At 34.2% G+C, this 26,772-nt stretch overlaps 1 protein-coding gene across 1 annotated transcript; it reads left to right on the plus strand.

Moving 5' to 3' along the window:
• The first annotated feature begins 1,209 nt into the window (after positions 1-1,209).
• LOC123534443 (uncharacterized) lies at positions 1,210-26,772 on the plus strand. Its single transcript, XM_045316692.2, has 19 exons — positions 1,210-1,290; positions 4,761-4,837; positions 6,141-6,244; positions 6,720-6,748; positions 7,275-7,827; positions 8,002-8,060; positions 9,133-9,216; positions 9,447-9,569; positions 10,034-10,159; positions 10,715-10,792; positions 11,370-11,491; positions 13,159-13,245; positions 14,261-14,359; positions 14,978-15,064; positions 18,456-18,651; positions 20,522-20,668; positions 23,098-23,180; positions 24,746-24,834; positions 25,153-26,772. The coding sequence occupies exons 2-19, from the start codon at positions 4,772-4,774 to the stop codon at positions 25,238-25,240; spliced, it is 2,220 nt and encodes a 739-aa protein (XP_045172627.2). The 5' UTR covers positions 1,210-1,290; positions 4,761-4,771; the 3' UTR covers positions 25,241-26,772.

Genomic DNA, 26,772 nt, shown 5'->3' on the forward strand with positions numbered 1-26,772 from the left:
TGTTCTAACAGACCTCAGAAGCTTATCAGTGGAATAACGAAGACCATCTAATACTTTTAAGTATGCCAGGTCAAGTATGAACTCATGCAATCTCTCTGTTGTAAGAACAAAGTGGTGACTCTTCAATAAGAGTAGTACAGGAAGGTCGTTAAAGTAGACAACGTATTTTTGCCGTCAATATATCATGTATAATACATTTATGTATGAGTCGTATATAAATATGACATGTACATATACTAAAAAACTTTTCTAACACAGTACTTGGCATTTCGTTTTTATCTTTGCCAAATTTAACAGATTTGAATGAAAAATAGATACATGGTTTAATAACTAGTTCAGTTGAATAAAACATAACAGAAACAACAATTGTACGTAGACTCATTTAGCCGTGACAGTTGCAATAAGGTAACACAAAAAATAAAAGTAAAAAAATGAATGCAGTTTAGTGCTGGTCGCTATGCGGTAAATAGTAGAATTTGCCTCATCACACGATTTTGTGGTCAACAATACACTCTCCAAGGCAAAGCATATGCTCTTATATTGATTCTACAAGTATTACAAGAAAATGTAATGAAAGCTTACAGACCTACCACAATTTAGTGGCCTTCTTTTTCCTCCGACATGAACTTCGTGAAAATCATTCGGATGATACTGGTATAATACAGTTATAATACAAGATGACTCCTTGAATTAAGGTATTTTCACAACTTCATCTGCAAACTTTTCAGTCAATATATTTTCAGTATTGTTTTTAGAAACAAAGATAAATAACTATCTAACACTGTAGAAACGAAGTGCGGTCTAAACTTAACTTTATACTGTACATCAAATATTCTGCATACTGCTACAACCATTCAAAAAAATGTTCAGACATTAAACGAATTTGATTGGCCTAATGTATGTCGCCAACAATTTTAACTAAGATTTTTTAATTTCTCATTTTTACATGCAAATGCAAATCATGTATCATTACCATTATAGATATACAAAAAATATTATTCTGTGGCTCGTCTTTAACTGAAATCAAGGCAAATCGAGTTCATCTCATGACAAGTCACAGGAAATAATTTTGAGGCTATTAGAGTTGTGTATAATTATGTCCCTTTTCTTCTAATCATCGGTCAGAATAGGTACACTACTTAAATTTCGACCGCTAATCGATTTAACAGGTAGAGCATGGTGAGTTAGAAAACCCATGAAATTCTATTTTTAGATAATACGTAAAGTACATAGTTTCGTTTTACATGGTTTACGTTTCTGACATGATTATAAAGAACTGGAGGTGAAAATGTGAGTACAAGTAAACAATGTAATTAAATAAACATTTTCTTTAATCGGTGAAAAATGTAATTGGTTAATTTTAAACATTGAACTGCGGATAACCGTGGATAAGGCAAGATGAATTTTCCAAATCGAAAGTAGATAGAAACGTATACGTATCAAATCCATGGTGGCATATTTCTGCCAACTACATATTCACTTATTTATTATTTATTTCGAAATTTTTCGTAAAAATGTCACTTATTCAGTTATTATCTGACAAGTGGCAAAACTGCGTTTAAACTGGTTAGTGCCCATTACTGCCATCCACATATTCACTTACGTTAACTAGGTATCTTGATTTTTGTTTCACTTAGTCAGTTATAATTGGCCACATATTCACTTACGTTAACTAGCTAGGTATCTTGATTTTTGTTTCACTTAGTCAGTTATAATTGGCCACATATTCACTTACGTTAACTAGGTATCTTGATTTTTGTTTTACTTAGTCAGTTATTATTGGCCACATATTCACTTACGTTAACTAGGTATCTTGAGTTTTTTTTCACTTAGTCAGTTATAATTGGCCACATATTCACTTACGTTAACTAGGTATCTTGAGTTTTTTTTGACTTAGTCAGTTATAATTGGCCACATATTCACTTACGTTAACTAGGTATCTTGAGTTTTTTTCACTTAGTCAGTTATAATTGGCCACATATTCACTTACGTTAACTAGGTATCTTGATTTTTGTTTCACTTAGTCAGTTATAATTGGCTACATATTCACTTACGTTAACTAGGTATCTTGAGTGTTTTTTTCACTTACTATATGGTCAGTTATAATTGGCCACATATTCACTTACGTTAACTAGGTATCTTGATTTTTGTTTCACTTAGTCAGTTATAATTGGCCACTTACTATATGGTCAGTTATAATTGGCCACATATTCACTTACGTTAATTAGGTATCTTGATTTTTGTTTCACTTAGTCAGTTATAATTGGCCACATATTCACTTACGTTACCTAGGTATCTTGATTTTTGTTTCACTTAGTCAGTTATAAGTGGCCACATATTCACTTACGTTAACTAGGTATCTTGATGTTTGTTTCACTTAGTCAGTTGTAATCGGCAATATCCCGTAATCGTCTCCTATCATTACGGAATGAATAAAATTACAAAAAGGACATATGCATTAATTCCTTATACCATACGGGGACGAAAAGTCTAACCGTTAATCGCCAATTTGGGTACGAATGTTAACTGGCTGTCAAGAAAACTTTCACAACAACCACTTATTTATGTGAATATATGGATGGCAGAAGTGGACACTAACAGGCAGTTTTGTCCTCTTAACATAATTATCTTGCCAGATAGTAACTGGATATGTGACATTTTTAGAGAAAACTGTCTACATAAATAAGTGGATATGTAGTTGGCAGAAATATGCCACCATACAAATCATCTCAATATAATTCTGTTTCTTAATCTGTTATAAATTCATGTGACACGTGTTTTAATATATGTCGCTACAGGAAAAGTAATTTGTTCACAAATAAAAAGAAAACAAAAATACAACAAAAAAAAAAAAAAAAAAAAAAAAAAAAATGCACACACACACACCCGTCCGTTCTCCACGGTACCGTCTTTGAGATTTAGATTTAAACCTAGTGCAGTACGACCACTACACTGTCTGAAATACAGCTCGTTTTCGTAGGACCCGCGTCCTCTCTCGCTGCATGATGAGTTACTCTCATTTGGAAGAGGTATGACATGTTTTATAAATAACTGAAATGGGCTAATACCTCCAGTCTGAACGTAAATTTGAAATATTGGTAGTATGTGTATGGGGTGCAGCTTTACTACTGTGATACATATGATATCTAAATATTTGGTGTATTATTGATTTCATAATTTAAGACATCGTTCAATGTATTTTGGGATATCCTAGAATGACATATATTTTATTCTTATAATCATTTATATATCACATATTAATTTCTTTTGTTACAGATTTTTAGCTTACTTCGACGTGGACAGCGGATAAAATTTTATTTCGTATTTTTCGTATAATCTCAATGTAAAGACTTATGCATAACTAAACTGGGGCGCATTGTCTAATGTCGTGTTAGATATACTATTGATAATATTACTAATTAAAATATCATATTTATAAGATGGTTCAAATTTTAGTTTCGCATTTGTTTTTACTAATATAACACATCACTGTCGGTTTGAGGCCTCGCTTTTGGTGTAGAATTCTTTTATTTCATGTATTATATATTATACCAGATTTATATGACAGACACGTTCAAATGCGCTTTACGTACAAAGACAGCCGCGTGAGTAAATAATTCAGCTCGTCGGTTCTACGTAGATGCCCGCTCGTGCTTTAGATAATGCCCTAAGGGGCACTTAGTAGTCTTCCTTGGACACATATGCCATATTAATATCTCGACTTGATTCTTATCCCAGTACAAACTATTAATTGTCTTCACAGAACTGCTCACTTCCAACATTCTTATCAGTTTGTTCTTTTATAAAGGTCAGTTTTACCAATTGAAAGGTATTTTGTTAGTTTCTATTCAAATATTATAACTTCGACTTTATTTATGAAAAAGAGACTTAAGTACCGGTCTCTTTGTGCTACACTTCGGCTTTTTGAGATGCGAGTTCATTTTTATCGAGTGAGCATGGTAATTTGCCTAATTGTTATTCTTATTATTTATTCCCAATTAAACCACTGTGTAGCGGTAACATGGTATATTAACAGTCTGTCAAAATCAATAATCTTACATATTTTTCAATGTACAACAACCACATGCGTTACATACTAATTGAGGAATTTGTCTGGTACCTATGGAAGTATGTAAGGGACATTACACAACTGTTCTATTGTTCTCTGCAGGTTAATAACCAAAATTATCGATTAATGTAGCAACGCTAGGATATGGTTCATGGCATTTTGCACCCCTAGTACGATTTTGAAAGTTAAAGTCAATAATTTACTAACATTGAACACATTTACCTTCATTCTTTGACTTTTATTTTAAATTCTTACTGCTTATTACTTTAAGTCGCAATGCATATTTCTTTCAGTGCATAATTGTAACGTGTGAATTTTAGTGCAAATTATTAAGCAATCAAACGTTGCATCCAAATGTAGCGTGTTGTATCTTTAATGTTGTATCGTACCATCGCGCGGAAGACGAGAACCCGATCGTCGTCGCAAACTCAACGCATATGTAAATAAGGAAGGGTATACAAATATATGTAGAATATACTGTCATAAAGAGAACAGTCTAAAGACATCTTATACATCTGTCCAACCAAATTGTAAAATATGTGAAGAACTGGTTACCGTATACCTCTTAAAGAGGTAGCTTTGTAGTTTACCAGGCGTGTGTTATTATTATATAAATATTTAACTCGTAAAAAGCATGATGTCATATTCAAAGCGGAAAATAAGTTGTTGTTTTCTTCTCAATATTTTGCAGATTTAAACTGCATGGGGAATGTTCCCGACAAAAGTTTGACCTTGAACAAAAACATAGGTCCAGAAGCGGATAAAATGGTGAGTTACAGCTTTTTCATAAAAGGAACATGCATCGACATTTAAGGACATTACACATGCATTTGTTATGGTAGTGACTGTCCGTTTGTCCGAAATGTTCTCTGCACTTTTAATCTCCATATTTACACATATATGTAGAGTAGAATTTCAGTGTGCAGGTGTCAGATGAGATGTTACCATTTTAGCTCTACTGTATGCAGTATATGAGGAGTTACTGTACTAATCATTGCGTCCGCTTGCGCGGCCTGCTTCCGCGTAAAAGTGTTGGTGCACTTTAAATCCTTATTATTTGATGGATTTGTTTCAAACTGATATAGTTGTTCCTCCTCATCCCGTACAGCATGTGACAAAAGGGTCATAATTCTCATCCTACTATAAATTAATGATTTATGCCCGCTTTTTACTTGGAGATTCAGGTTAGTTTTGACGCACTTCCACTCTTTCTCAGAAATTTCAACATGGATTAGCTTCGACTTAGACTAGTTATTACATAACACCACCTACATCGTATGACACAAGGTCGATAATTCTCACACTATTTTTTCATCAGTTATGCTCCCTTTAACTTATCCTTTTGATGCACTTTAGCTTTTTTGTTGTTATTAAATAGATTTGATTCAAACTTAAAACAGATGTTACACGCCAATACCTACATAATTTGATAATAAGTATGATACAAGTATTCCCCACTTTTATGTCACATTAGTTGCCTTCCACCCTCAAATGTCTATACTATATGTTGTACTCTATGCTTACGTTTACTTTAAACCTGGAAGCAAGTATCTTTATTTAATTGATTCAAGGAGTTATAAGCCTGGGTATGATGCCCAGCATGTTAGAGTTCCCTCCAGCTACCTGTATGTCTGCAAACATGCTGGAGCTCACGGTCGCTATGATGATGGTAATGCTAGGGTTCACTCGTGCTAAAACTACAAGCGTGCTTGAGCTCAGGACCGCTATGATGGCGGACGTGGTAAGTATCCCTCCTGCTGTGATTGTAATCATGCTGGAGTTCAGGACCGCTATGATGGCGGACATGGTAGGGCTCACTACCTATTTGATGGAGAACATGCCGGGATTCGCGCTGGAATAACGGATATATAGGGTTTCATCCCCGCTGCTATGGTAATATTACTGGGATTTAGATGATTGACGTATTAGATGTAAGGGTTTATGCCAGCTATATTGTCAGACATATTGGGGTCCACGCCCACTATGATGGCATCACGGACTTGCAGTTTATAAGCAGAGTAAGAAGTACGAATTTCAAAGCACTTTCTTTTTTTATTGATTTATCTTACAGGCTGACGAACTTTTGAAAACTGTACAGGAAATACAAAGTTCCAACAGATTTATGCTCAAAAGATTGAATGATCTCTTCCATACCTCCGAAGGCCAGTGTTCCTGGTAAGTAAAATATATATAAACTGTGTTCACCACACTCACCAGATACGGTAAATAGTACTGTTTTATATCTGTGATGTCAGCGGGTTTAACAAAGGACACACCTCAAAGGGATACAGTTGAAAACCGTTTTATTTTGATATTATTTGGTGACTATAAATCAGGATCATTAAAATACCTAAAAATGATTGTACTAAATAATGCATGATACTTTATAACGACATTACTGACGATGTATTATGAATACATTGAAGTTGAATTATGTAGTAGAGTACTGCTAATAAAAGTTGTTAGTATATTTTACAAATATATCAAAAGGTAGAAAATTACTAGTAAATATTTTTAGCAATTGTTTTCTTTTTTTCTGAACTGATCTGCTAATTATCGATTGTGATGAAATTTGACAACTGATTATAACGTCAAAAGAGATGGTTTGATGAAAAAATACTTTACAATTTTTTTTATTATATCCTTACAGTTCCCGGAAACAAGAAAGTCATCAGCAAGGTAAGCTCTTTGAAGGAAGAACATTCCTTACTTCCTTACTTATTATTTGACGGTCTTTCCATTGCTCATAATCTAGCATTAATTCTAATTTAGAAGTTTTGGCACATCAGTTTTAAAATACAATGTATTTGAATTTTGGCTATTCGTTAGATTTTGCTCCGATATTTCTCAAAGGTACGAGCATAGTTCAAGGTATGATCCTGGTCCAAAGCAAACCGGACTCCAGGATTGTAGTGGCACTTTGATCTTAAACTTGAAACTGGCAAGGTTGCATGGCGGGACTGGTCTCCAACCTGAATGCCATATTTCAAATAGGATTTGCTGAGAAAAAAATTCTATATTTGAACAATGTCGTAGATATATTTCACACCTTTTCAAATTTCTCGGATGTTAACCAAAAGCTTCATCTGTGGATATCATACCATTTTCCTTGTTAGTGCATGTTATCTAAATAGTTAGCATAGACATCTGTAATGTGAAATTACTAAATTATGATTGAATAAAGGTACATGTATTTCTTTTAAAGATATACAGGAATTGCAGGCAAAGATAATTGAATTAGAACGTATTGTGAAAGAGAAAGATCAAGTTCAAAAAGAACTTAATGCACAGGTTGAACACTTAAAAGAAAGAACTGATTCGCTTGAAATATCTTTGATGGCGGTGCAAACAGACGACTCTAAATTACATTCTGCAAGTTTACGTAAAACCCAAGCAGCTTTAAAACAAGAGCCGTCTGTAACAAAACTAGTCAAACAGATTTCAGCATTGAGTGATGAAGATAAACCTGAAAGCAGGGAAAATAGAAGTCAAGTATATCATACGAAAAACGTTGAGTATTCAATACCGGCCACACAGGTAACAGATTCTAGTGAAACACGTGATTCGCAAGGTGTAGCGCCGGACAGCAAAGGGTCATCTAAAGATAAAAACAAACAAGACACAGGGAGTACAAAACAAAATACTGTTGAAGGATCAACAAAGTTTAGTAAAGCAGTTGCGGAGGAGATGGAAACTAACGCGTCGCTACCAGAAGGAGCTACCGGACACAACAAGAGTGAGAAACCAAATATTGAAAAGTAAGTTTTCAAATGTTATCATATTCGTATAAAAAGTGCTTAGTCCGATACGTAGTCTGCAATTAATGCTGTTTTGCAATTTGTTTACTAATTTGTTAACAGAAAGATCATATATGAAGCTTTGTGTCGTCGAAAAGTTGAAAGACAAATAGACCATATATTGTTATATTGAAGGGCAACCTCAGGGTCAAGACAAACAGCACATCCAGAAAAGAAATCTTCAAAGAAACCGGGTATGTTTTTCCTGTATTGCTGACAATGCCTTTTGTTTTGAAATACGATACAAATAAATTCTTGAATTAAAATGTATTAACGTTATTGTAAGTATATTTGATAATACTTTGGCTAAATTTGAACTGAATCTGTTGTTTTACCGCAAATAGAAACAATCAAGTATTTTTTACTGTTGATTGGTTAGTATTCGCGTAGGTTTTTATGTCGTTATTATTCGTAACTATTTCTATTATTGTTTGTTTGTAAGCGTATTTAAAGTCGCCGCTGGTAACTCATCTAGAAGATCGTTAGTAGATAGTGCAAGACACAGAAGAACACTCCTATACCAGAAGCTTCCCTGGTTCGGTTCTTTAGCGTGCCAGGTGTAAAGCACCCATACCCAGGACTCTTATCTCTATATTAGTATTTTAGTTGGAAGAGCGGGGTTCGAACTCATGACCCCATGTTTCGTAGTGTTACCACTGGGCCACTGTATCTGGTCTAACAATTCGCGAGTTTAAATCCTCTATAAATGTAAACAAACATCATGTAAACATATATCAAACCGCGAAATTCGAATGTAAAGCTGTTAATTATTAAAAAGTGAAAATAAGACGCACAAAATACCTGTCCATATTGATATTTTAAAGGGACAGGAATCCTTTTTTTGTTACAGAAATGTGAAAAAATAACTTGAATTTCATGAATCTCCGTAGAACACACAGGTTTGCCTTATTTTAAAACTGGCAATATGACCCGTATTGTGTATTGTCCGTCCGCTTAGCTAAATAGGGAAAGTACAGATCTACGAACCGCAGGGTCATGAGTTCGATCCCCGGGAGAGGCGCGTGTTCTGAGCAGCGACTGATAAAAGACGTTGTGTCTGTAATCATTCGCATATATAACGTATAATTTACGTTGGGAAGGTAGCAGTTACTTGCGGACAACAGGTTGGTACTGGTACAGAATCCAGGAACATTGGCAATGCTAACTGCCCGCATATTGGTGAAAAATGGCGCAAAACCAAAAACAAACATTGTCAAACAACCGTATTGTGTCGTAAATTCAAAAATATATTCTATTTTTTTACAGCTGATGTAATTGAGCAGCCAGTAAGAAAGACATACGGTGACGAACAGTTCTGGAGATTTCTTGCCCAACAAGAATTAGATCAAGGTACGATATAGATTTCGGATATATATATCACCGAAATATCAACTCGAATTTTTATTATTCATGTTTTTATCATGACTTGGTTTCATTTTCTTCTACACATCTAGAAAAAAAAGATATTATTATAAAGCTACTTTTCCTATTGGTGGACCTAGTAGTAATTAGAATTTTAAAAGAAAGTAAACTTGTTAATTATGTCGTAACCTCAACTGGTTTCATGTTGTATCTTACAGGAAAGAGAACGTTGAAGGATCTAGAAGGTGTTCATACAGTTGTATGTCTGGACATTTCAGCGAGTATGGCAAAAGATAATGCATGGACAGAAGCCGTAACTTTTGTTCGTGATTATCTGAACGGTAAAATCCTCCATAAAACATTCCAACATGTTACAGTTCAATCAAATATTACATATAATGCATGTAGGTCTCACGGGGTAACAACTGAAAAATGGAAAGTTTTTGCATTAGTTAGGTATTTCTGTTGAATTAACGTCACACCGACACAAGTATAGGTCAGATGACGACTTTCCAGCATTTGACGAAAGAGGAAGACATCAGGCACCCCTGTCTGCATTATTTCATCACAGGCGGGCACCTGTCGTCCGTAATCTTGCTGGATGGCTTCCTCACATGAAGAATTCAATGCTCCTGATGAGGCTCGATCCTACATCGATGAGAGTTAAGTGGTTCAAAGCCAGCGCCCTTAACCACTTCGCTACGGAGGCCCCTGGGTCAGAAGCTATGCAATTTTAAAAGTATTTTTACATACAAGGATATTAACTTAATTTGACAAAACTGTCACACTTGTGTTGTATTTACAGGACTTGAAGATATTTCTACGAAACACGGCCTTACAAATGAATATGTGGCTATTGTAACTTTCGGCCATGAGACAAAAGTACAAAAACGGTTAACAAATAAATACAGTGAAATGCGACAGCTGGTTGGTAAGCAGCTTTCATGATTGTATATACAATAAAATATATATATATTTTTGTTAGAGAACAAGAACTTTATTAGCAGGTGACCGTGTTCTATTTTAAACATGTTATGCATAAGAATACATAACAATTACATTCGTGAGTCAAAATGTTAACTGCATCGGTAACCAGTAACTTTACCGAAAGGATATTTATTATAGTAGCTACCTTGGTAGGCGCTAACATTAAGAGCATAGCTCCAAATAGTAGTCAGCCCGCTGTTAGATCTGTATCAGATCCGTTTCAGTGTAGTTTGATCTGATGGTGCATCATGTCATATGTAAATGGCATGACATTCCAGTGATGCTGAACTTAAAAGTCATAACATGATTACACGAATATGAAAATAGAAATGAAAAAAGTTGAGTTTTTTTCTCAGATAAATTTTATTCAGGTTAGTGCTGAAGTATGTTCAGGTTGTTTCAGGTCAAACCCTAGACAAAGTGTCGCTGACAACCTAGTGCCTTTATATTAATATGCTTAGTGGCGATATTAAAATGTATACTTGTTTTATAATTAAAGAAATGCAGCGGCTTGGAGGACCGAGTCCGATATACGGAGGTTTGGTGCTCGGACTAGCAGCTGCCGGATCGTCTGAACGTAATGTATACATTCAGTTTATAAAGAACACAAAGTAAACTTGAATTAAAAAACACAACATCTGTTACAGTAGAACTCTTGACGCGAAATTTAAATATTTCATGTACGTATTTCAAATACTGTATATAATATCATACTAAGTTTAATAAACAGAAAACGTGATTTAAATACATTATGTTCTCAAACGCAATACTTAATGCTTGAACTCACATGGTTCGTGATACACAAATAAAGTTTATAAACAAAGATCGTATTAAAGAACAATGCAATGATTTCTAAATATAAAGAAGAAAAAAGGTTGTTTTTACATGTATATTTATTCTATAAATTAAGACCTATACAAGTTATATAACGGCATTCTAGCTAGGAAATAGGCATTCTTTAAAACACGGGCGGGTCGTTAGAATACATAAATGAAAACAAGTTATAAATATTTCTCGATATTGTACAATGCTACTTGCATAAAAGTATTTGGATACTCCATATTGAGCTGTATCACTTATACCTCTATTAACTATGTAAAATCTTAAACAAGAAAGAGTAAATATACAATAAGCCATTTGATACTGCATTTCAGATATATTCGAGGTTGTCAGTAATGTCCAAGTATTTACAAAAGTTATTATTGTGACTGACGGTCTTCTTACTGAAGTCGGCCAATATGCGGGACCAGATACACCTGTTGAAAATCTAAATGAGGTAAGCAATGAAAATGTCCAGTATGAAGAACCAAATGTACTTATTGAAGACCCAGATGAGGTAAGCACTAAAGTTGGCCAATATGCAGGTCAAATTACGCTTGTTGAAAATCTAAATGAGATGAACACAGGGTTGGCCAATATGCAGGACTAGATATACCTGTTGAACATCTATATGAAGCTAGCATATGTGAAGGACCTGATTAATACACCTGCTGAAAATAAAAACTAGGTAACAGGGGTTAGATTTAGCAATTTTTTCTACTAGCCAAAATTAGCTTGTGTCTATTTCATTATCTAGCTAAGTTAAATATTACACTAATTATTGATATGAAGAACCTGATACACCTGTTGAAAATCAGAATGGTGTAAACAATGAAGTTGTCCAAAATGAAGGACCTGATATACCTGTTGAAAATCTAGATAAGGCAAGCAATGCATTTGTACAATATGAAGGCCTTGCTATACCTAGATAAGGCAAATAGTGCAGTTGTCCAAAATGAAGGACCTGATGTACCTTTTGAAATTCTAGATAAGGTAGGCAGTGCAGTTGTCTAATATGAAGGACCTGATATACTTGTTGAAATTCTAGACAAGGTAAGCAATGCAGTTGTCCAAAATGAATGACCTGATAAACCTAATGAAAATCGATATAGGGTAGTCAATTCAGTTGTCTAAAATGATGGACCTGGTACACCTGTTGAAAATCTAGGTAAGGTAAGCAATGTAGTCGTTCAAAATGAAGGACCTGATGCACCTGTTGAAAAACTAGATAGGGTAAGCAATGCATTTGTACAATATGAAGGACCTGATATACCTGCTGAAAATCCAGATAAGGTAAGCAGTGCAGTTGTCAAATATGAAGGACCTGATATACCTGTTGAAAATCTAGATAAGGTAAGCAGTGCAGTTGTCCAATATGAAGGACCTGATAAACCTGTTGAAAGTCTAGATGTTGTAAGCATTGAAGTTGTCAAGCATGCTTGACTTGATGCAATTGTTGAAAGTCTAAATTAGGTAAGCAATGGAGTTGTCCAATATGAAAAACCTGACACACTTTTAGAAAATCAAAATGATGTAAATAACGAAGTTGTCCAAAATGAGGGACCTGATACACTGTTGGAAATCTAGATAAGGTAAGCAATGAAGTTGTTCAGTATGATGGACCTGATTCCGCTGTTGAACGTTCTTGCAATGTAAGCACGACACTAACGTGCTGATATTCGTAGCAATCCTTATAAAAGAAATATGAATTTACAGATGTTTGATGACACTTCTTTTCCTGACTGAAGTCATTTTAATAGGGTATGGCTGATACCTAAACGTTCGCTTTTCCTGCATACAGTGGTCAATTCATTTTCCCATCTGACAGCTCGAACCGAAAAGCCGTCAACACAGACTGGGTCGAACCTGTAAAGGTGACAATATATATCACCTATAAGTAACTTGTACATCAGAAGCGATTTTATTGGTAAATCGCTGACTCAACATACACAAATCGCTGACTCAACATACACATAACGTAAAAAGGTTGTTACAACTTCTTGAATAAGGTAGATACCTGCGATTCATGTTATAAGTCAGTACTGGAACACTGGTTACTTTTACTGACCACTGTTACATAACGTTAACATAGAGCGTAACCCTTCCTTTTTATCTTTTTTCCAGACAAAGGCAAAGGTCATACAGTGCATGGAAGAGTACAAGAAGGACCATCTTGATACTTACCTTGTTCCTGTTGGAAAACAAGACAAAGTAAATATTTGTTTCAAATTTAATTACATAATTGTTTCATGTTGCCTGCAGTTTCAGATAGTTCTATAATCAGGATTTTTGTTGTAAGTTTCTATGAATCTATATTCAGTAACCTTAATTGGAAATTAATACAAAACAATTTTTGTAACAATGCATTGCCTTAAACTATTATTTTAGTTTTTCCCTACATTTTCTTACGCGTGTAAAATAAATACTAAATCATCAGAAAAATGAGTAGGAAGTAGTTTAAATATACATTACGCCAATACACGGGTGTCTCCGTGTCCAAGTTGTTAAGGTCGCTGACTTCAAACCATTTGCCCCTCATCGATGTGGGTTCGAGCCTCACTCGGGGCGTTGAATTTTTCATGTGAGGAAGCCATCCAGCTGGCTTACGGAAGATCGGATGTTCTACCCAGGTGCCCACTCGTGATGAAATAACGCACGATGGGACACCAGGGGTCTTCCTCCACCATCAAAACTGGAAGGTTGCTATATGACCTAAAATTTTGTCGATGCAACGTTAAACCAAACAAAATAAATAAATAAATACGCCAGTACAACACGTGTGTAAACAGGACACAGTCACGTTTGTGTAAATATAAACAGGTTCAAATAATAACACATGTATAAATGTAGTATGAATTTGTACTACTGCAAAATCTCTCAGGGTTTTCAGCAAGTGACTGTTACAACATACTCTGTCTATGGATGGCCCTCTACATACACAGCATATTGTGTATTTAATCAAGTTATATACATTTAAGGAGAATTTTCTACATTGATTTAGAGAGGTATTATTTTAGAGGAAAATGAGCATTGGATATGATAAAAATATGGTTTTTATCATAAGCAAAGTCTGTGTCAAAACATTTGATCTGTCTGAGGAATGCAAATAGGAAAAGAAAGGTGTGATTAACTATTTATGACATATTCCGTTGCCTTGAAGCAACGGCTTGGACTGACGTACGGTCAGACTGTTTAAATGTTTGATTTTATTTTCTTTGGATGAAAGGAAACCAGTGATTTTATAGACCTACTGCTAGCTGTAGCAGATGGGAGAAAGCTAAAATTCAAGTCGGGAAGGCAGTTTTCAAGACGACATTATTTAACGGTAGGTAATACATAGATGTCTTTTTAATGTCAGTCGTTGCAAAATCACGACAGAATCTCGTAATTTCGACTTATTTGCAATAAAGAGCAATTTCACGAGTTGTACATATAATAAAATGTTGTATATTAAATAAATGACCTCATGCATGTTTTCATAATAGGAGACTATTGAAAAATCACAATTCTGATGGCATTTTGGCGGTAGAAATGTCCAACAAGGTAGACTTTATTAGAACTTACATATTTCCATCATATAGTAAAATAATTTTCTATCATACATTTGTATGGTCAATGAAATGTATAGGTCATTGTTGTGAGAAACGTGTCCGTGGTTAGAGAGAACCATAGATTGAAGCAAATTTAATTACATTACATAACTTGAATTTGTGCAGACATTTTTATTATGGAAATAGTCATGTTGCTAGATTTATCAGTTTAGAGTCTTCATACGTCTTCGGATACCGGGCATATGCTTTATAAAGTCTTTCAATTTATGATCAAATATAAGTAAATTAAAGGAATCAATTATCTTTTATTATTTAGTAATGGCATATTTTCACAGTTAATATTTATATATGAACAGCAATGTTGCACATCTGAATTTTAAACATTCTTACAGACAAAGATAACCGATCCATTTGGAATACTACAAACACCTTTCTCCCTCTTCGGAACAGATCTTTCTGACTTTTCTGCAGAGGATAAGGTATGTTTTTAATGACTGCAAGATAATGGTATAACAGTTTTCATTTTTGAATTTTAGTATTTTAAAAACATTTAAATACTTTTAGGCTAAGATATATATTTTTGTTGAAGATTAACAATGTAAAGGCATCGGGACAACAAGCATCGGCTTGTAAGTGGTGCTTTTTTGAAAGACTTTTCCAAACAAGAAAGAGCAGCGGTATAATTATAGCAGTTTCGTATTTGCTAGAATTTGATGATTATCAAGGGACAAAATTATGATCTGGTCCCGTGTTTACATAACATTTTTTGGTCTCAGCAGAGTTTGAGTTTGAAATTTTATCAGCAATTTTACTAAAAATTCAAGGTTAAATTCCAACTGAGGCTGACCATCATTACTGAATATTAACTTGAAAATAGTTGTTGACTTTAAATTTAGTTTTAATCATGCTATTTAGATAAAAATGACAAAAAGTTTCATTATCAAACTCGGCTGAGACTGAAAATGCTTTGTGAACACTGGGCCTGAATTCTTGTTTTATTTAAATTGATAATTAGATTAGAAAATATGTTATTTAAACTTAGATAAAAAATAACTAATTCTTTACGGATTGACGACTGATAAGAATCAATGTAATTCTTTACAGATTTACGACTAAATATTTAGATAAGAATTAATATTATAATAATTCTTTACAGATTTACGACTTAATATTATTATTATATTGATCAAAATGAAAGTTTGCAACACACTGATGATTCTGAAAATGTGAAATTACTGATGAAAAAAAATATTTAATGCAGTAAATGAATTGAAGAGAAATAAATCCTCAGCTGGTTTTTTTTGATACCTGATCATTTTACCACCACAGATAATGTTTTGTTACCTTATTTGCGCAAACATTTTTATAGATTTTTTGAGTAATGTATTTCCTGGAAATTGGTCAGTATCTGTCTAAATACCTGTATACAGAAAGGGACCACTAGATAATCCTCACCATTACAGAGGTATAGCATTATTACATATTTTGAGTAAAATATATGCGAGTATTTTAAATAAAAGATTAACATTTTTTACTAATGCTTATAGCAAAATCACAGAAGCACAAGCTGGATTTCGCTCTTGGTACTCAACAATAGATAATGATTTTATTTTATATTCACTTGCAAACACGCATCTATGTAAAAAAGGAAGAAAGTTATATGTTGCTTTTATTGACTTTAAAAAGTATTTGATAGTGTTGATATGCCAAAAATGTTCTCCGTCTTGTCAAAATATGGTGTCAAAGGACATCTTCTGGATTTTATAAAAAAAAGTATATATAATTCAGTTAAGGCCTATGTAAGAAACGGAACTGTGTGTAGAGGCATATTTGACTGGACTGTTGGGCTCCGTCAAGGCTGTAATTTAAGCCCTGTTCTTTTTTTTCATTATTCATAAATGAATGGCCTCTCTGGTATACAATTAAGTCCAGATATGATTCATATCTTAATGTTACTGTTTGTTGATGATGTTGCCTTAACTGCAGATACAGTAAATGGTCTGCAACAGCAGTTAGATATACTATCTAATTATTGCTATGACTGGAAAATGTGTGTAAATATTCAGAAAACAAAAATAATTGTCTATAAGTATAATGGGCACTTATCAAGACATGAAAAATGGTGATATAATGGGAATATAAGTAGTTTCCATGTGTAAAATGTCTGATCATATGGCTTGTAAAGCAAAAAGGATCTTAATGTCTCTTTTAACATCTTTGAATCATTTAATGCCTATGACAAAAACTATATTTTTAAGTTGCCTGGTGCTAAAATAGCCCAGTATCATTATATGGATCTGAAATATGGGGTTTAGATTACATTTAGATGTATGAAATTGAAAAGGTACAATTATATGCTTGTAAACGGTTTATGTCAGTTCTGCTTAGATCTTGTAATGCAGCTGTTGCTGGTGATTGTGAAAGATATCCTATGCATGTTATAGCATCAAAACGTTGTATTAGGTATTGGCTCAGGATAATAAATATGCCAGGTTAAAGATATGTTAAGAAATGTTATCATATGTTATTTTATTATGATAGTATTGGTTACCAAAATTGGGTAACGGAAGAGAGATTAAATTTATACAGAAATATATTCGGGTATATTTGTGAAAATCAGAAATGTCAGAACCATGAATTATTTTTATGTCAGTATATGCAGCGATTAAAAGATCGATGTTTACAAGAATAGTCAGAAGAATGTAATAATAATGCTAAGTTGATTTCTTATAGGCATTTTAAAACAAACTTTATGTAAGAACCTTATCTTGATATATTAGATGTTAAGAAATATAGATACATGTATGCTTTTAGTACTTTGAGAATATCTTCACACCCACTAATGATTCAGTAAGGTCGTTATTTTGGTATAAACAGAGACGGGAGATTTTGTTTTTATTGAATAATGTTGTAAATGAATGCCATTTTATATTGGCATGTCCTTTGTATAAAACACATAGAGAAAAATGTATACCGAAATAATTCTATGAAAATCTAAATGTTCATAAATTTTATATTTTGTTGGCTTCCAAAAATATAAATATTATTAAAAGTATTGCAGTTGATATACATGTATATAATGCTTGAAAAATTATGTTTTTCTGAGATAAAGAAAGTTTAAATTTTGTGTTGTATGTTTTAAATTACATATGCCATAACTGTTGTATTTATATTTTTTTATATAAAAAAAACAACCAAAAAGCATTACTTTCATTATAGCCAAGATATTGGTCTTGCCTTGACAAAGCTGATAGTTGGGCATAGTAACAAAAGTACAGATATTAATTTATTCTGTCAATGTCTTTTCTTTATTTTGTTTCGGCAAGATACACGGTCAGGCATATGTTGAATTTTTTAAAAACTTAGAAATTATAAACAAACCTATTTCTCAAAACAAATGCTTTTTTCTGACATTAATGATACACATACTTAATATTTACTTTATTGTCCCTTATAAGAGTTGTTGTATGTAAATGTTTATGTTTGTATTTATGTATACATATGTATGTGATTGATGGTATATGGGCCGGAGGCCTAAATCACAATAAAGATTTGATTTGATTTGATTTTTTAGATAAGACGTAAATGTAATTCTTGATGAAAATACGACTATTTAACATAATATAATTCTTGGTGTACTACAAAACGTTTAAAGAACAATCTAGGTAAGATTTCAATACTATAATGTTAAAATGGAGATGACGGCGAAAATCGATAGAGACATTCAGGTAAGAACAATATTTTTGCAGTATCTTTGGTGTATTGGACAAAAAAGACTATGCCTAAGTCGTTGTCAGATTGATGTCACATGACTATAACCGTACTCCATGAAATAAAAGATGGTTTCATCTCATTTTTATTGCTTAACAGGAAATGATTGAGGAAATAAAGGATGATGCTAGAAAAAATCTGTTATTACACATGGGTAGAGGCAAACAAAACAAGTACAAAGAGATGGACGGTGGCAACTTCCCACCTATAGGCAGCCGTGTCCGAAGGGGGCCGGACTGGAAATGGAATACACAAGATAGTTACGGACCTGGAACAGTCATAGGGCACGATGACGGTAATAATTTAAATTCACGTTTACTGATTATCGTTTATTCTAACATGAACCGATTTGTTTTCCTGTTACACAAAGCAGACAGAAAATAGTGTGTTATTTTGTAAAAATCCACTGTTGGTACGTCAGAATTATTAAGTCATATCGTCAAACGTCATAGCGGCGCGCTTGGAAAATACACAAAACAGGCAACTATTTGATGGTTTTCGTCAAGGATGTACATAATTATTCTTGATAATAGATTAGAATAGAAATGATATATCTCAATCAGTGATTTGCACTTTTTAGCTCACCTGAGCATGAAGTGCTCAAAGGTGAGCTTTTGTGATCGCCCTGTGTCCGTCGTCGTCCGTCAGTCGTCAGTCGTCCGTCGTCCGTCGTCAACAATTTGACTGTTAACACTCTAGAGGTCACAATTTTGGCCCAAACTTAATGAATCTTGCTCAGAATGTTACCCTCAATAAAATCTTGGACGAGTTCGATATTAGGTCATCTGGGGTCAAAAACTAGGTCACCAGGTCAAATCAAAGGAAAAGCTTGTTAACACTCTAGAGGTCACAATTTTGGCCCAATCTTAATGAATCTTGGTCAGAATGTTACCCTCAATAAAATCTTGGATGAGTTTGATATTGGGTCATCTGGGATTAAAAACTAGGTCACCAGGTCAAAACAAAGGAAAAGCTTGTTAACACTCTAGAGGTCACAATTTGGGCCCAATCTTAATAAAACTTGGTCAGAATGTTACCCTCAATAAAATCTTGGATAAGTTTGATATTGGGTCAACCGGGGTCAAAAACTAGGTTACCAGGTCAAATCAAAGGAAAAGCTCCTTAACACTGTAGAGGCCACATTTATGATGTATCTTCATGAAACTTGGTCAGAATGTTATCTTGATGATTTATAGGTCAAGTTTAAATCTGGGTCAGATGGGGTCAAAAACTACGTCACTAGATCAAATCAAAGGAAAAGCTTGTTAACACTCTAGAGGCCACATTTATGACTGTATCTTCATGAAACTTGTCAGAATGTTAATCTTAATGATCTCAAGGTCCAGTTTGAATCTGGGTTATGTAGGATCAAAAACTAGGTCACCAGTTCAAATCAAAGGAAAAACTATTTTACACTGTAGAGGCCACATTTATTATCATAGCTTAATGAAACTTGGTCTGTATGTTAATCTTGATTATCTATAGGTTACGTTTAAATCTGGGTCAGGTGGGGTCAAAACCTAGGTCACTAGGTCAAATCAAAGGAAAAGCTTGTTAACACTCTAGAGGCCACATTTATGACTGTATCTTCATGAAACTTAGGCAGAATGTTAATCTTGATGATCTTTAGATCCAGTTCGAATATGTAGGGTCAAAAACTAGGTCACCGGGTCAAATCAAAGGAAAAGCTATTTAATACTTTAGAGGCCACATTTATGACCATATCTTAATGAAACTTGGTCAGAATGTTAATCTTGATGATCTTTAGGTCAATAGGTCAGGTGAGCGATACAGGGCCTTTATGGCCCTCTTGTTCTCGTTTAGAGGCGTTTTATTACATCTGAATATCGTTTAATTTCTTATAGAGGATTAAATTGAATATGGTTCTTAATTGTACAATTATTGCAAATTACTGAAGAACAGATGCTCTAGAAAGACGTACGTAAAAAGAGTGAGCATGTAGAACGCTGACTTCTAAAATGTTTCGTCTTCGTGAGTCAATTTAATTGAAATAGTCAGTAAATAAGGGTGTGAAATACAGTCAGTAAATAAGGCTGTGCTAACTAGACGGACGATGAAATGCATTTTTCTATTCTGTTATGATGACATACCTTATCCGCCCGGAATTGTGATATAATATAATTGGTGTAATGATTTGTGTGTAGGTGAACAAGTTTGGGTAGAATGGGACACCGACGATCACCAGAACGTTTACAGGTATGGACAACCGGGTTATGATGTCCTAATTGTTGAGGAACCTCGACAGCTTAAACCTGGACAGAAGATCGCTGTTGGTTGCATTGTGAAACCAGGTCAGTTTGTAAAATAAGGTCATGTTGGTTTATGAAAAAAGAACATTTCACTTTCTGAAATATGATCATACTCAAAACATAGCTACTTGTTGAAAACATTTCGTTCAGTGTGTAACATAAGAACAGTATGATCAGATGTTAGGTTACATATAAAATATATCATATTTTCTAACGGCGATGTCAGCAGGAAAGTAAAACACGTGAACTTTTATTCAGTATGGCAACCATGTGTGTTAAGATATCTAAATGTTGCACGAAGGTTTATACTTTTGACCGTTCTTCTGTCTGTCGCTAGTATGCTTAAAAATTATATACAGAAATGCTAATTTGTCTACGATATTCCCAATAAACAGCAAGAGTTATAGCCCTTTAATTAAAATTGCACTCCTACATCAAAACAGAAATAACATTGTGGCATGAAGTTTTCCAAAAATACGCTCGTGATGAAATAATGCACGGAGGGGCACCTGGGGTTTTCCTCCACCATCAAAGCTAGAAAGTCGCCATATGACCTAAAATGTGTCGGTGCGACATTAAACCCAACCAAAAAAAATGTTTTTGTGCGTGTGAAGTTGTGAACCCAAGGTTTTATTTTTGCTTTTACTGAGTAACATTAGATATATGACCCTCAGTATATTTGAACTTGCTCAAAAAGTATATGACATAAAGAGTCAACATCTGTAGTTGAGCATCCAAGATTTTTGTATGGTTTCAACAACTTTACTAGTAGTTAAAGCTCTTGGCTAAACTATTTTTCCTCGCTTTTTTATGATGTGAAAATCGCCTTACATACAGCTACAGTAAGTGTGGGTATCGTTGTTTTTTAGCTCACCAGTCACGAAGTGACAAGGTGAGCTATTGTGACCGCTTGATGTCCGTCGTGCGTTGTGCGTCGTCCGTCCTCCGTCCTCCGTCAACAATTTCTAAAAAAATCTTCTTTTTGAAAACCACTGGGCAGAATTACACCGAACTTCACAGGAATGATCCTTGGTGGCCCCCTTTCAAAATTCAAAATTGAATACCATGGAGAACTCTGGTTGCCATGGCAACCGAAAGTAAAAACTTTAAAAATCTTCTTCTCAAAAACCAGAATCCCTGGAGCTTAGATATTTGGTGTGAAGCATTGCCTAGTGGACCTCTACCAAATTTGTTCAAATCATGATCCCGGGGTCAAAATTGACCCCGCCCCAGGTGTCACTTGATTTTACATAGGAAAATCTTAAAAAATCTTCTTCTCAAAAACCAGAAGCCCTAGAGCTTAGCTATTTGACATGTAGCATTGCCTAGTGGACCTCTGCTAAAGTTGTTCAAATCATGACCCCGTGGTCGAAATTGACCCCGCCCCAGGGGTCACTTGATTTAACATAGGAAAATCTTCAAAAAAATTTAAAAAATAAACCAGAAGGCCATAAGTTTAGATATTTGACATGAAGCATTGCCTAGTGGACCTGTACAAACTGTGTTCAAATCATGACCCCCAGGGTCACTTGTTTTTACGTAGGAAAATCTTCAAAAATTTTCTAAAAGTAAACCAGAAGGCCTAGAGCTTAGATATTTGACATGTAGCATTGCGTAGTGGACCTCTACAAAATTTGTTCAAATCATGACCCTGCCCCAGGGGTCACTTGATTGTACATAGGGAAATCTTCAAAAATTTTCTAAAAATAAACCAGAAGGCCTAGAGCTTAGATATTTGACATGTAACATTGCGTAATGGACCTCTACAAAATTTATTCAAATTATGACCCCCGGGGTCAAGATTGACCCCGCCCCAGGGGACACTTGATTTTACATAGGAAAATCTTCAAAATCTTTCTAAAAATAAACCAGAAGGCCTAGATCTTAGATATTTGACATGTAGCATTGCCTAGTAGACTTCTACATAATTTACTCAATCATGACCCCCAGGGTCAAATTGTGACCCCGCCCCATGGGGTTACTTGATTGTAGATAGAAAAATCTTCAAAATTTTCTAAAAATAAACCAGAAGGCCTAGATCTTAGATATTTGACATGTAGCATTGCCTAGTGGACCTCTACACAATTTGTTCAAATCTTGACCCCCCCCAGGGTCAACTTGACCCAGCCCCAGGGGTCACTTGATTGTACATAGGGAAATCTTCATAAATTTGCTAAAAATAAACCAGAAGGCCTAGATCTTAGATATTTGATATGTAACATTGCCTAGTAGACTTCTGCAAACTTTGTTCAAATCATGACCCCCGGGTTAAAATTGGCACCGCCCCAAGGGTTACTTGATTGTTCATCGGAAAATCTTCCAAAAAAAATCTAAAACTCATCAGTTTGACATTTAAAACATGTAGCTCATATTACTCAGGTGAGCGATCCAGGGTCATCATGACCCTCTTGTTGACATATCAGTACTTTTCACAACCTCTTACTAAGTTTAAATATGTTTTATTGTTTTAGGAAAAGATTTTGCTCAGCCGTCTGCAAAAGAACAGTTCTGGCAAAGAGGTGTAGTTATTAAGCTCGACCAACCTAAAGCAACTGTAAGTTTTTAAGTGTTGAGGGGGCGGGCGGAGTGTTCATGGCCTAGGTAAACTTAGTATATAATATATCATAATATTCAGTTGGATTCCGGATCCGAAACAAGCCCAGAATTATTCTTGTAACTATTTTCGATTGTATTGGTCATACAGTTTGTTCACATTTCCTTGCCGTTATATATCTGAATAGCGCAAGACCTTTCAGTATCGTAACCGAGCCTGAAAAAGAGCACCTGGATAGAGTTGTTCTGCAAAGAGAGTGGGAACAGACTTGTATATAAATAAAGATTGGGTATGTCTTCATGCTAAGAGCCAGAAGCATATGTAATTGCTGCACATGTTAAGGCGGGGAATCACGGGTTCTCCACGAATTTTGAATTGGTGTGTTTTAGGGCTATCTCTAGCGAAAAATCAGACGAAACATCTGGGCAAATCAGGTTGACAAATACACCCTTCTAGCTGAGATAATCAGATTTCTGGTAAAGATTTTTCTTGGGTCCTCCACGAGAAATTTTGAAATATTACAAGAGGACTGATGCATTTCATGGCAATTTAAGCTATAATCTGAGTTAATCCAGTTATTAAGTAAACATTATACTAGCTTGAATAAGATAGTGGCAGGAATAGGAGTTCTAGGGTCCTCTCCGAGAATTTAGAAGAGAATTCATTAGGTGCATTTTAACGCTAATTCAAACAAACAAAAATCTTAGCAAATCAGATTAGCAACTGAAATCATTTTTCAACGCAGAATAATGACAGAACATTATGTATATGATTAAAAGAATTTTAATTTGAAAACTATAGAAAAAAACACCCACAAGGGTTTACTCCCGTAATAGGTAAAACTGAAGAAAACCTCCATTGGGAGGTCCAATTGGATAGCATGCGGGAGGAAAAACACTCCCGTGGAAGGACAGATTTTAAAATCGTACCAAAAAAATTTTTTCGACTTGTTAAAGGAAACAGTCAATTATTTCTTATTGAGACCCTGGCTATTGTTAGATGTCTCAAAAGTAAAATCAAAAGGTTGCCTGAATAACTGGTGGCGATTCAGGTTGACCAAGTGAACTTTGCTGCTACCCAACAACAAACACAACTCACTTAGTTTCCATTTCAATGCAAATAAATCAAGACTGTGTATCATTTTCATGTGAATATGTATGATTTAGGCATTTCTTACTAACCTTGTCAATGAGTTTACAATACACACATTCTAAAATAGACAAATAAATATATATTACAAAAATACAACTTGTCCATAAAGAAAATTTGAATATAAGAAAATTTTTGTAGTCTCAGATACTTGTACCAATAACATTAAAACTATTTACTAAATAAAGGAAGAAAGTTGATGAATGTTTCATCAAGGTTGCTGTATATATATTTTATGATAGAATCCAACGTATCATTGTTTACGCTTATATTTGAAATAGCTGCTATAGAATGCCACTCTATTGATGTCACGATTTATCCAATTTACATTATAGGCTTATTTACTGATGATTTAACTAGTGGCTTCTTTTACATGGTACCCTAATATGTTAATTGTGTTGGGCTTGCTGTTTCAGGTCCGCTGGGATAATGGAGAAAGAGGCGACTACTCGTACGGCGAGACAGGGAAATGTGAGATAGAAGTCTGTACAGGATTCTTTGCTTTGTAAGTTTCCAAGGGGTGGGGATTATAATATATTCGGTCTATTTCTAGCTAGCAATACTTTAAATACAATACAAGAATAAAATAAGTTTTGCTGTTTGCTCGGTTAAGTTCCTTATCATAAACTAAAAACTTATTTTAGTTGACTTTATACACTGTTTAATTTATATTTATGAAAAAGTAAAAAGTATTAAGCAAGGATTAACAAGCTTTAATTAAAAATTCAGTTCATTTTTTTATTTAAGTTATTTCAAAACGCTGAAAATACTTTTTTGGAATTAATTATCTTAGCAAACTTCAAAACTCATATATTTATTTTAGCGGTTCAGAAGGCCACGTCCTTGGATCTGAAGTAACAACAGCACCAGTGGAGAAAAAGACGAGGAATAAGAACAAGAACGTTATCTAACTGATTGTACACAATAGAATAAAACTTTTAAATTATCAGTTTGATAGATGTGTGTCGTCACATCATAAAGATCGTCATGTTGAACATCTTTCTGAGAAATAACGTTCAAACGTAACATGATCAGATACCATCAACTAAAACAAGTCATCTAACATTTTAGATCATGTTTTAGGAAACTTTATTGTCCTCTTTTAACCCGACCAACCACACATATTTCTGTGTAGAATGCTTGGAACCTTGTACGCCATTTTCATGTTGTCAAACCATTGCTCTTAAATAGCCATTACGTATGCTAATGACTCGTTTAAAATATTTAAATGAAACCATTAGTCAGTTGTTGTCGCAAAATAGCTCCATTTCTCTATTGTTTGAATTGGAGAATGAACGAATGACCGGACTGAACGGCAACAGTATATCCCTCCTTCGGAACTACGAAAAAGGCATGAACGAAATATATTCATACAAGGAAATATAATCCCTAATTTAATGGAAATCCCGAAACCTTAGTCTCTATATGAACTTTGCATGAACTTGTCACAATAAGGTTCATTGATGGAGATAAATCAAATGACAGTTTGAATTAGGCTTATTGATCATGTTCTCTAACAAAACAATGACTGGCAATCGGAGCCGCTTCAGGCTTCCTGGAATTAGATTATTACTTAATATAATAATATTACTTTCCAAAACACAAACATCTTGTTTTCTCTCGCTTTTGATAGCAGCAGTTTTTCAGATTGGAAAACCTCCAGAATTAGGTCATGCTGTTCTTCAAAATATAAAAGTACTTTTAGTCATTGTAAATCTGAAGTAATTTTGATTCTTTGAATTCTAGGCAGTATTTTATTGAAAATATAGCGCTTATATGATCTAAACCGCTAGACTCGTATAGCGTCTAAACTGCTAGATAAAATTTAATAGAAATGAAAGAAATGTCTAAACTGTTTTCAAAATGAGGATAGGGATTTGAGTGTAAACGTACTGTCGTACATTCGACTACATTGTATTGTCATGGGGTAGGCTCTGTCATGCCACTTTCTGTATGACTGGGTACACTGCCAGTGATTAGGCAAATTATGGGATTTGGCATAATAACATGGGATATAAGCTGTAAAGATAATGTAAGATTGCATTCTAAAACATCTCCATTTTACTGAATATTTACATTAAATAATTATGCCAATACTTATTGAGGTGTTTGGAACCTTATTGCTTGTCTTTAGCTGACTCTTAATGATTTCCAGACTATCTAATTCTAATGTTTTGGGAAATATCCTATTTCTGAAATTATGTGATATTAATATTACAATATTAAATGTTAAAGGATTGGTTTCTTTTATGCAGTTTATGCATGTATAATCTTTGCAAAATCACTTACAGAGTCATAAAATGTACATGTTTTTAGTCTCCTATAAATCTTTATAGATTGGTCATGTAGATATGTTTTTATTGTTAATATCAATGTTGGTCTTATACATGAATGAGACTTTAATAAACTAAACTACATTTTGGATAAAGATATAAAAACAAAT

The sequence above is a fragment of the Mercenaria mercenaria genome, chromosome 12 (assembly GCF_021730395.1).
Source record: "Mercenaria mercenaria strain notata chromosome 12, MADL_Memer_1, whole genome shotgun sequence".
Classification (NCBI taxonomy): Eukaryota; Metazoa; Mollusca; class Bivalvia; order Venerida; family Veneridae; genus Mercenaria; species Mercenaria mercenaria.

What these genes read in the sequence shown, in the direction of transcription:
- LOC123534443 (XM_045316692.2), top strand. Translation starts at nt 4,772, where the DNA reads ATGGGGAATGTTCCCGACAAAAGTTTGACCTTGAACAAAAACATAGGT. An exon ending in CAAGACGACATTATTTAACG is followed by an intron (nt 14,360 to 14,977) that starts GTAGGTAATACA and finishes ACATTCTTACAG; the next exon opens with ACAAAGATAACCGATCCATT. An exon ending in TGGTTGCATTGTGAAACCAG is followed by an intron (nt 20,669 to 23,097) that starts GTCAGTTTGTAA and finishes TTATTGTTTTAG; the next exon opens with GAAAAGATTTTGCTCAGCCG.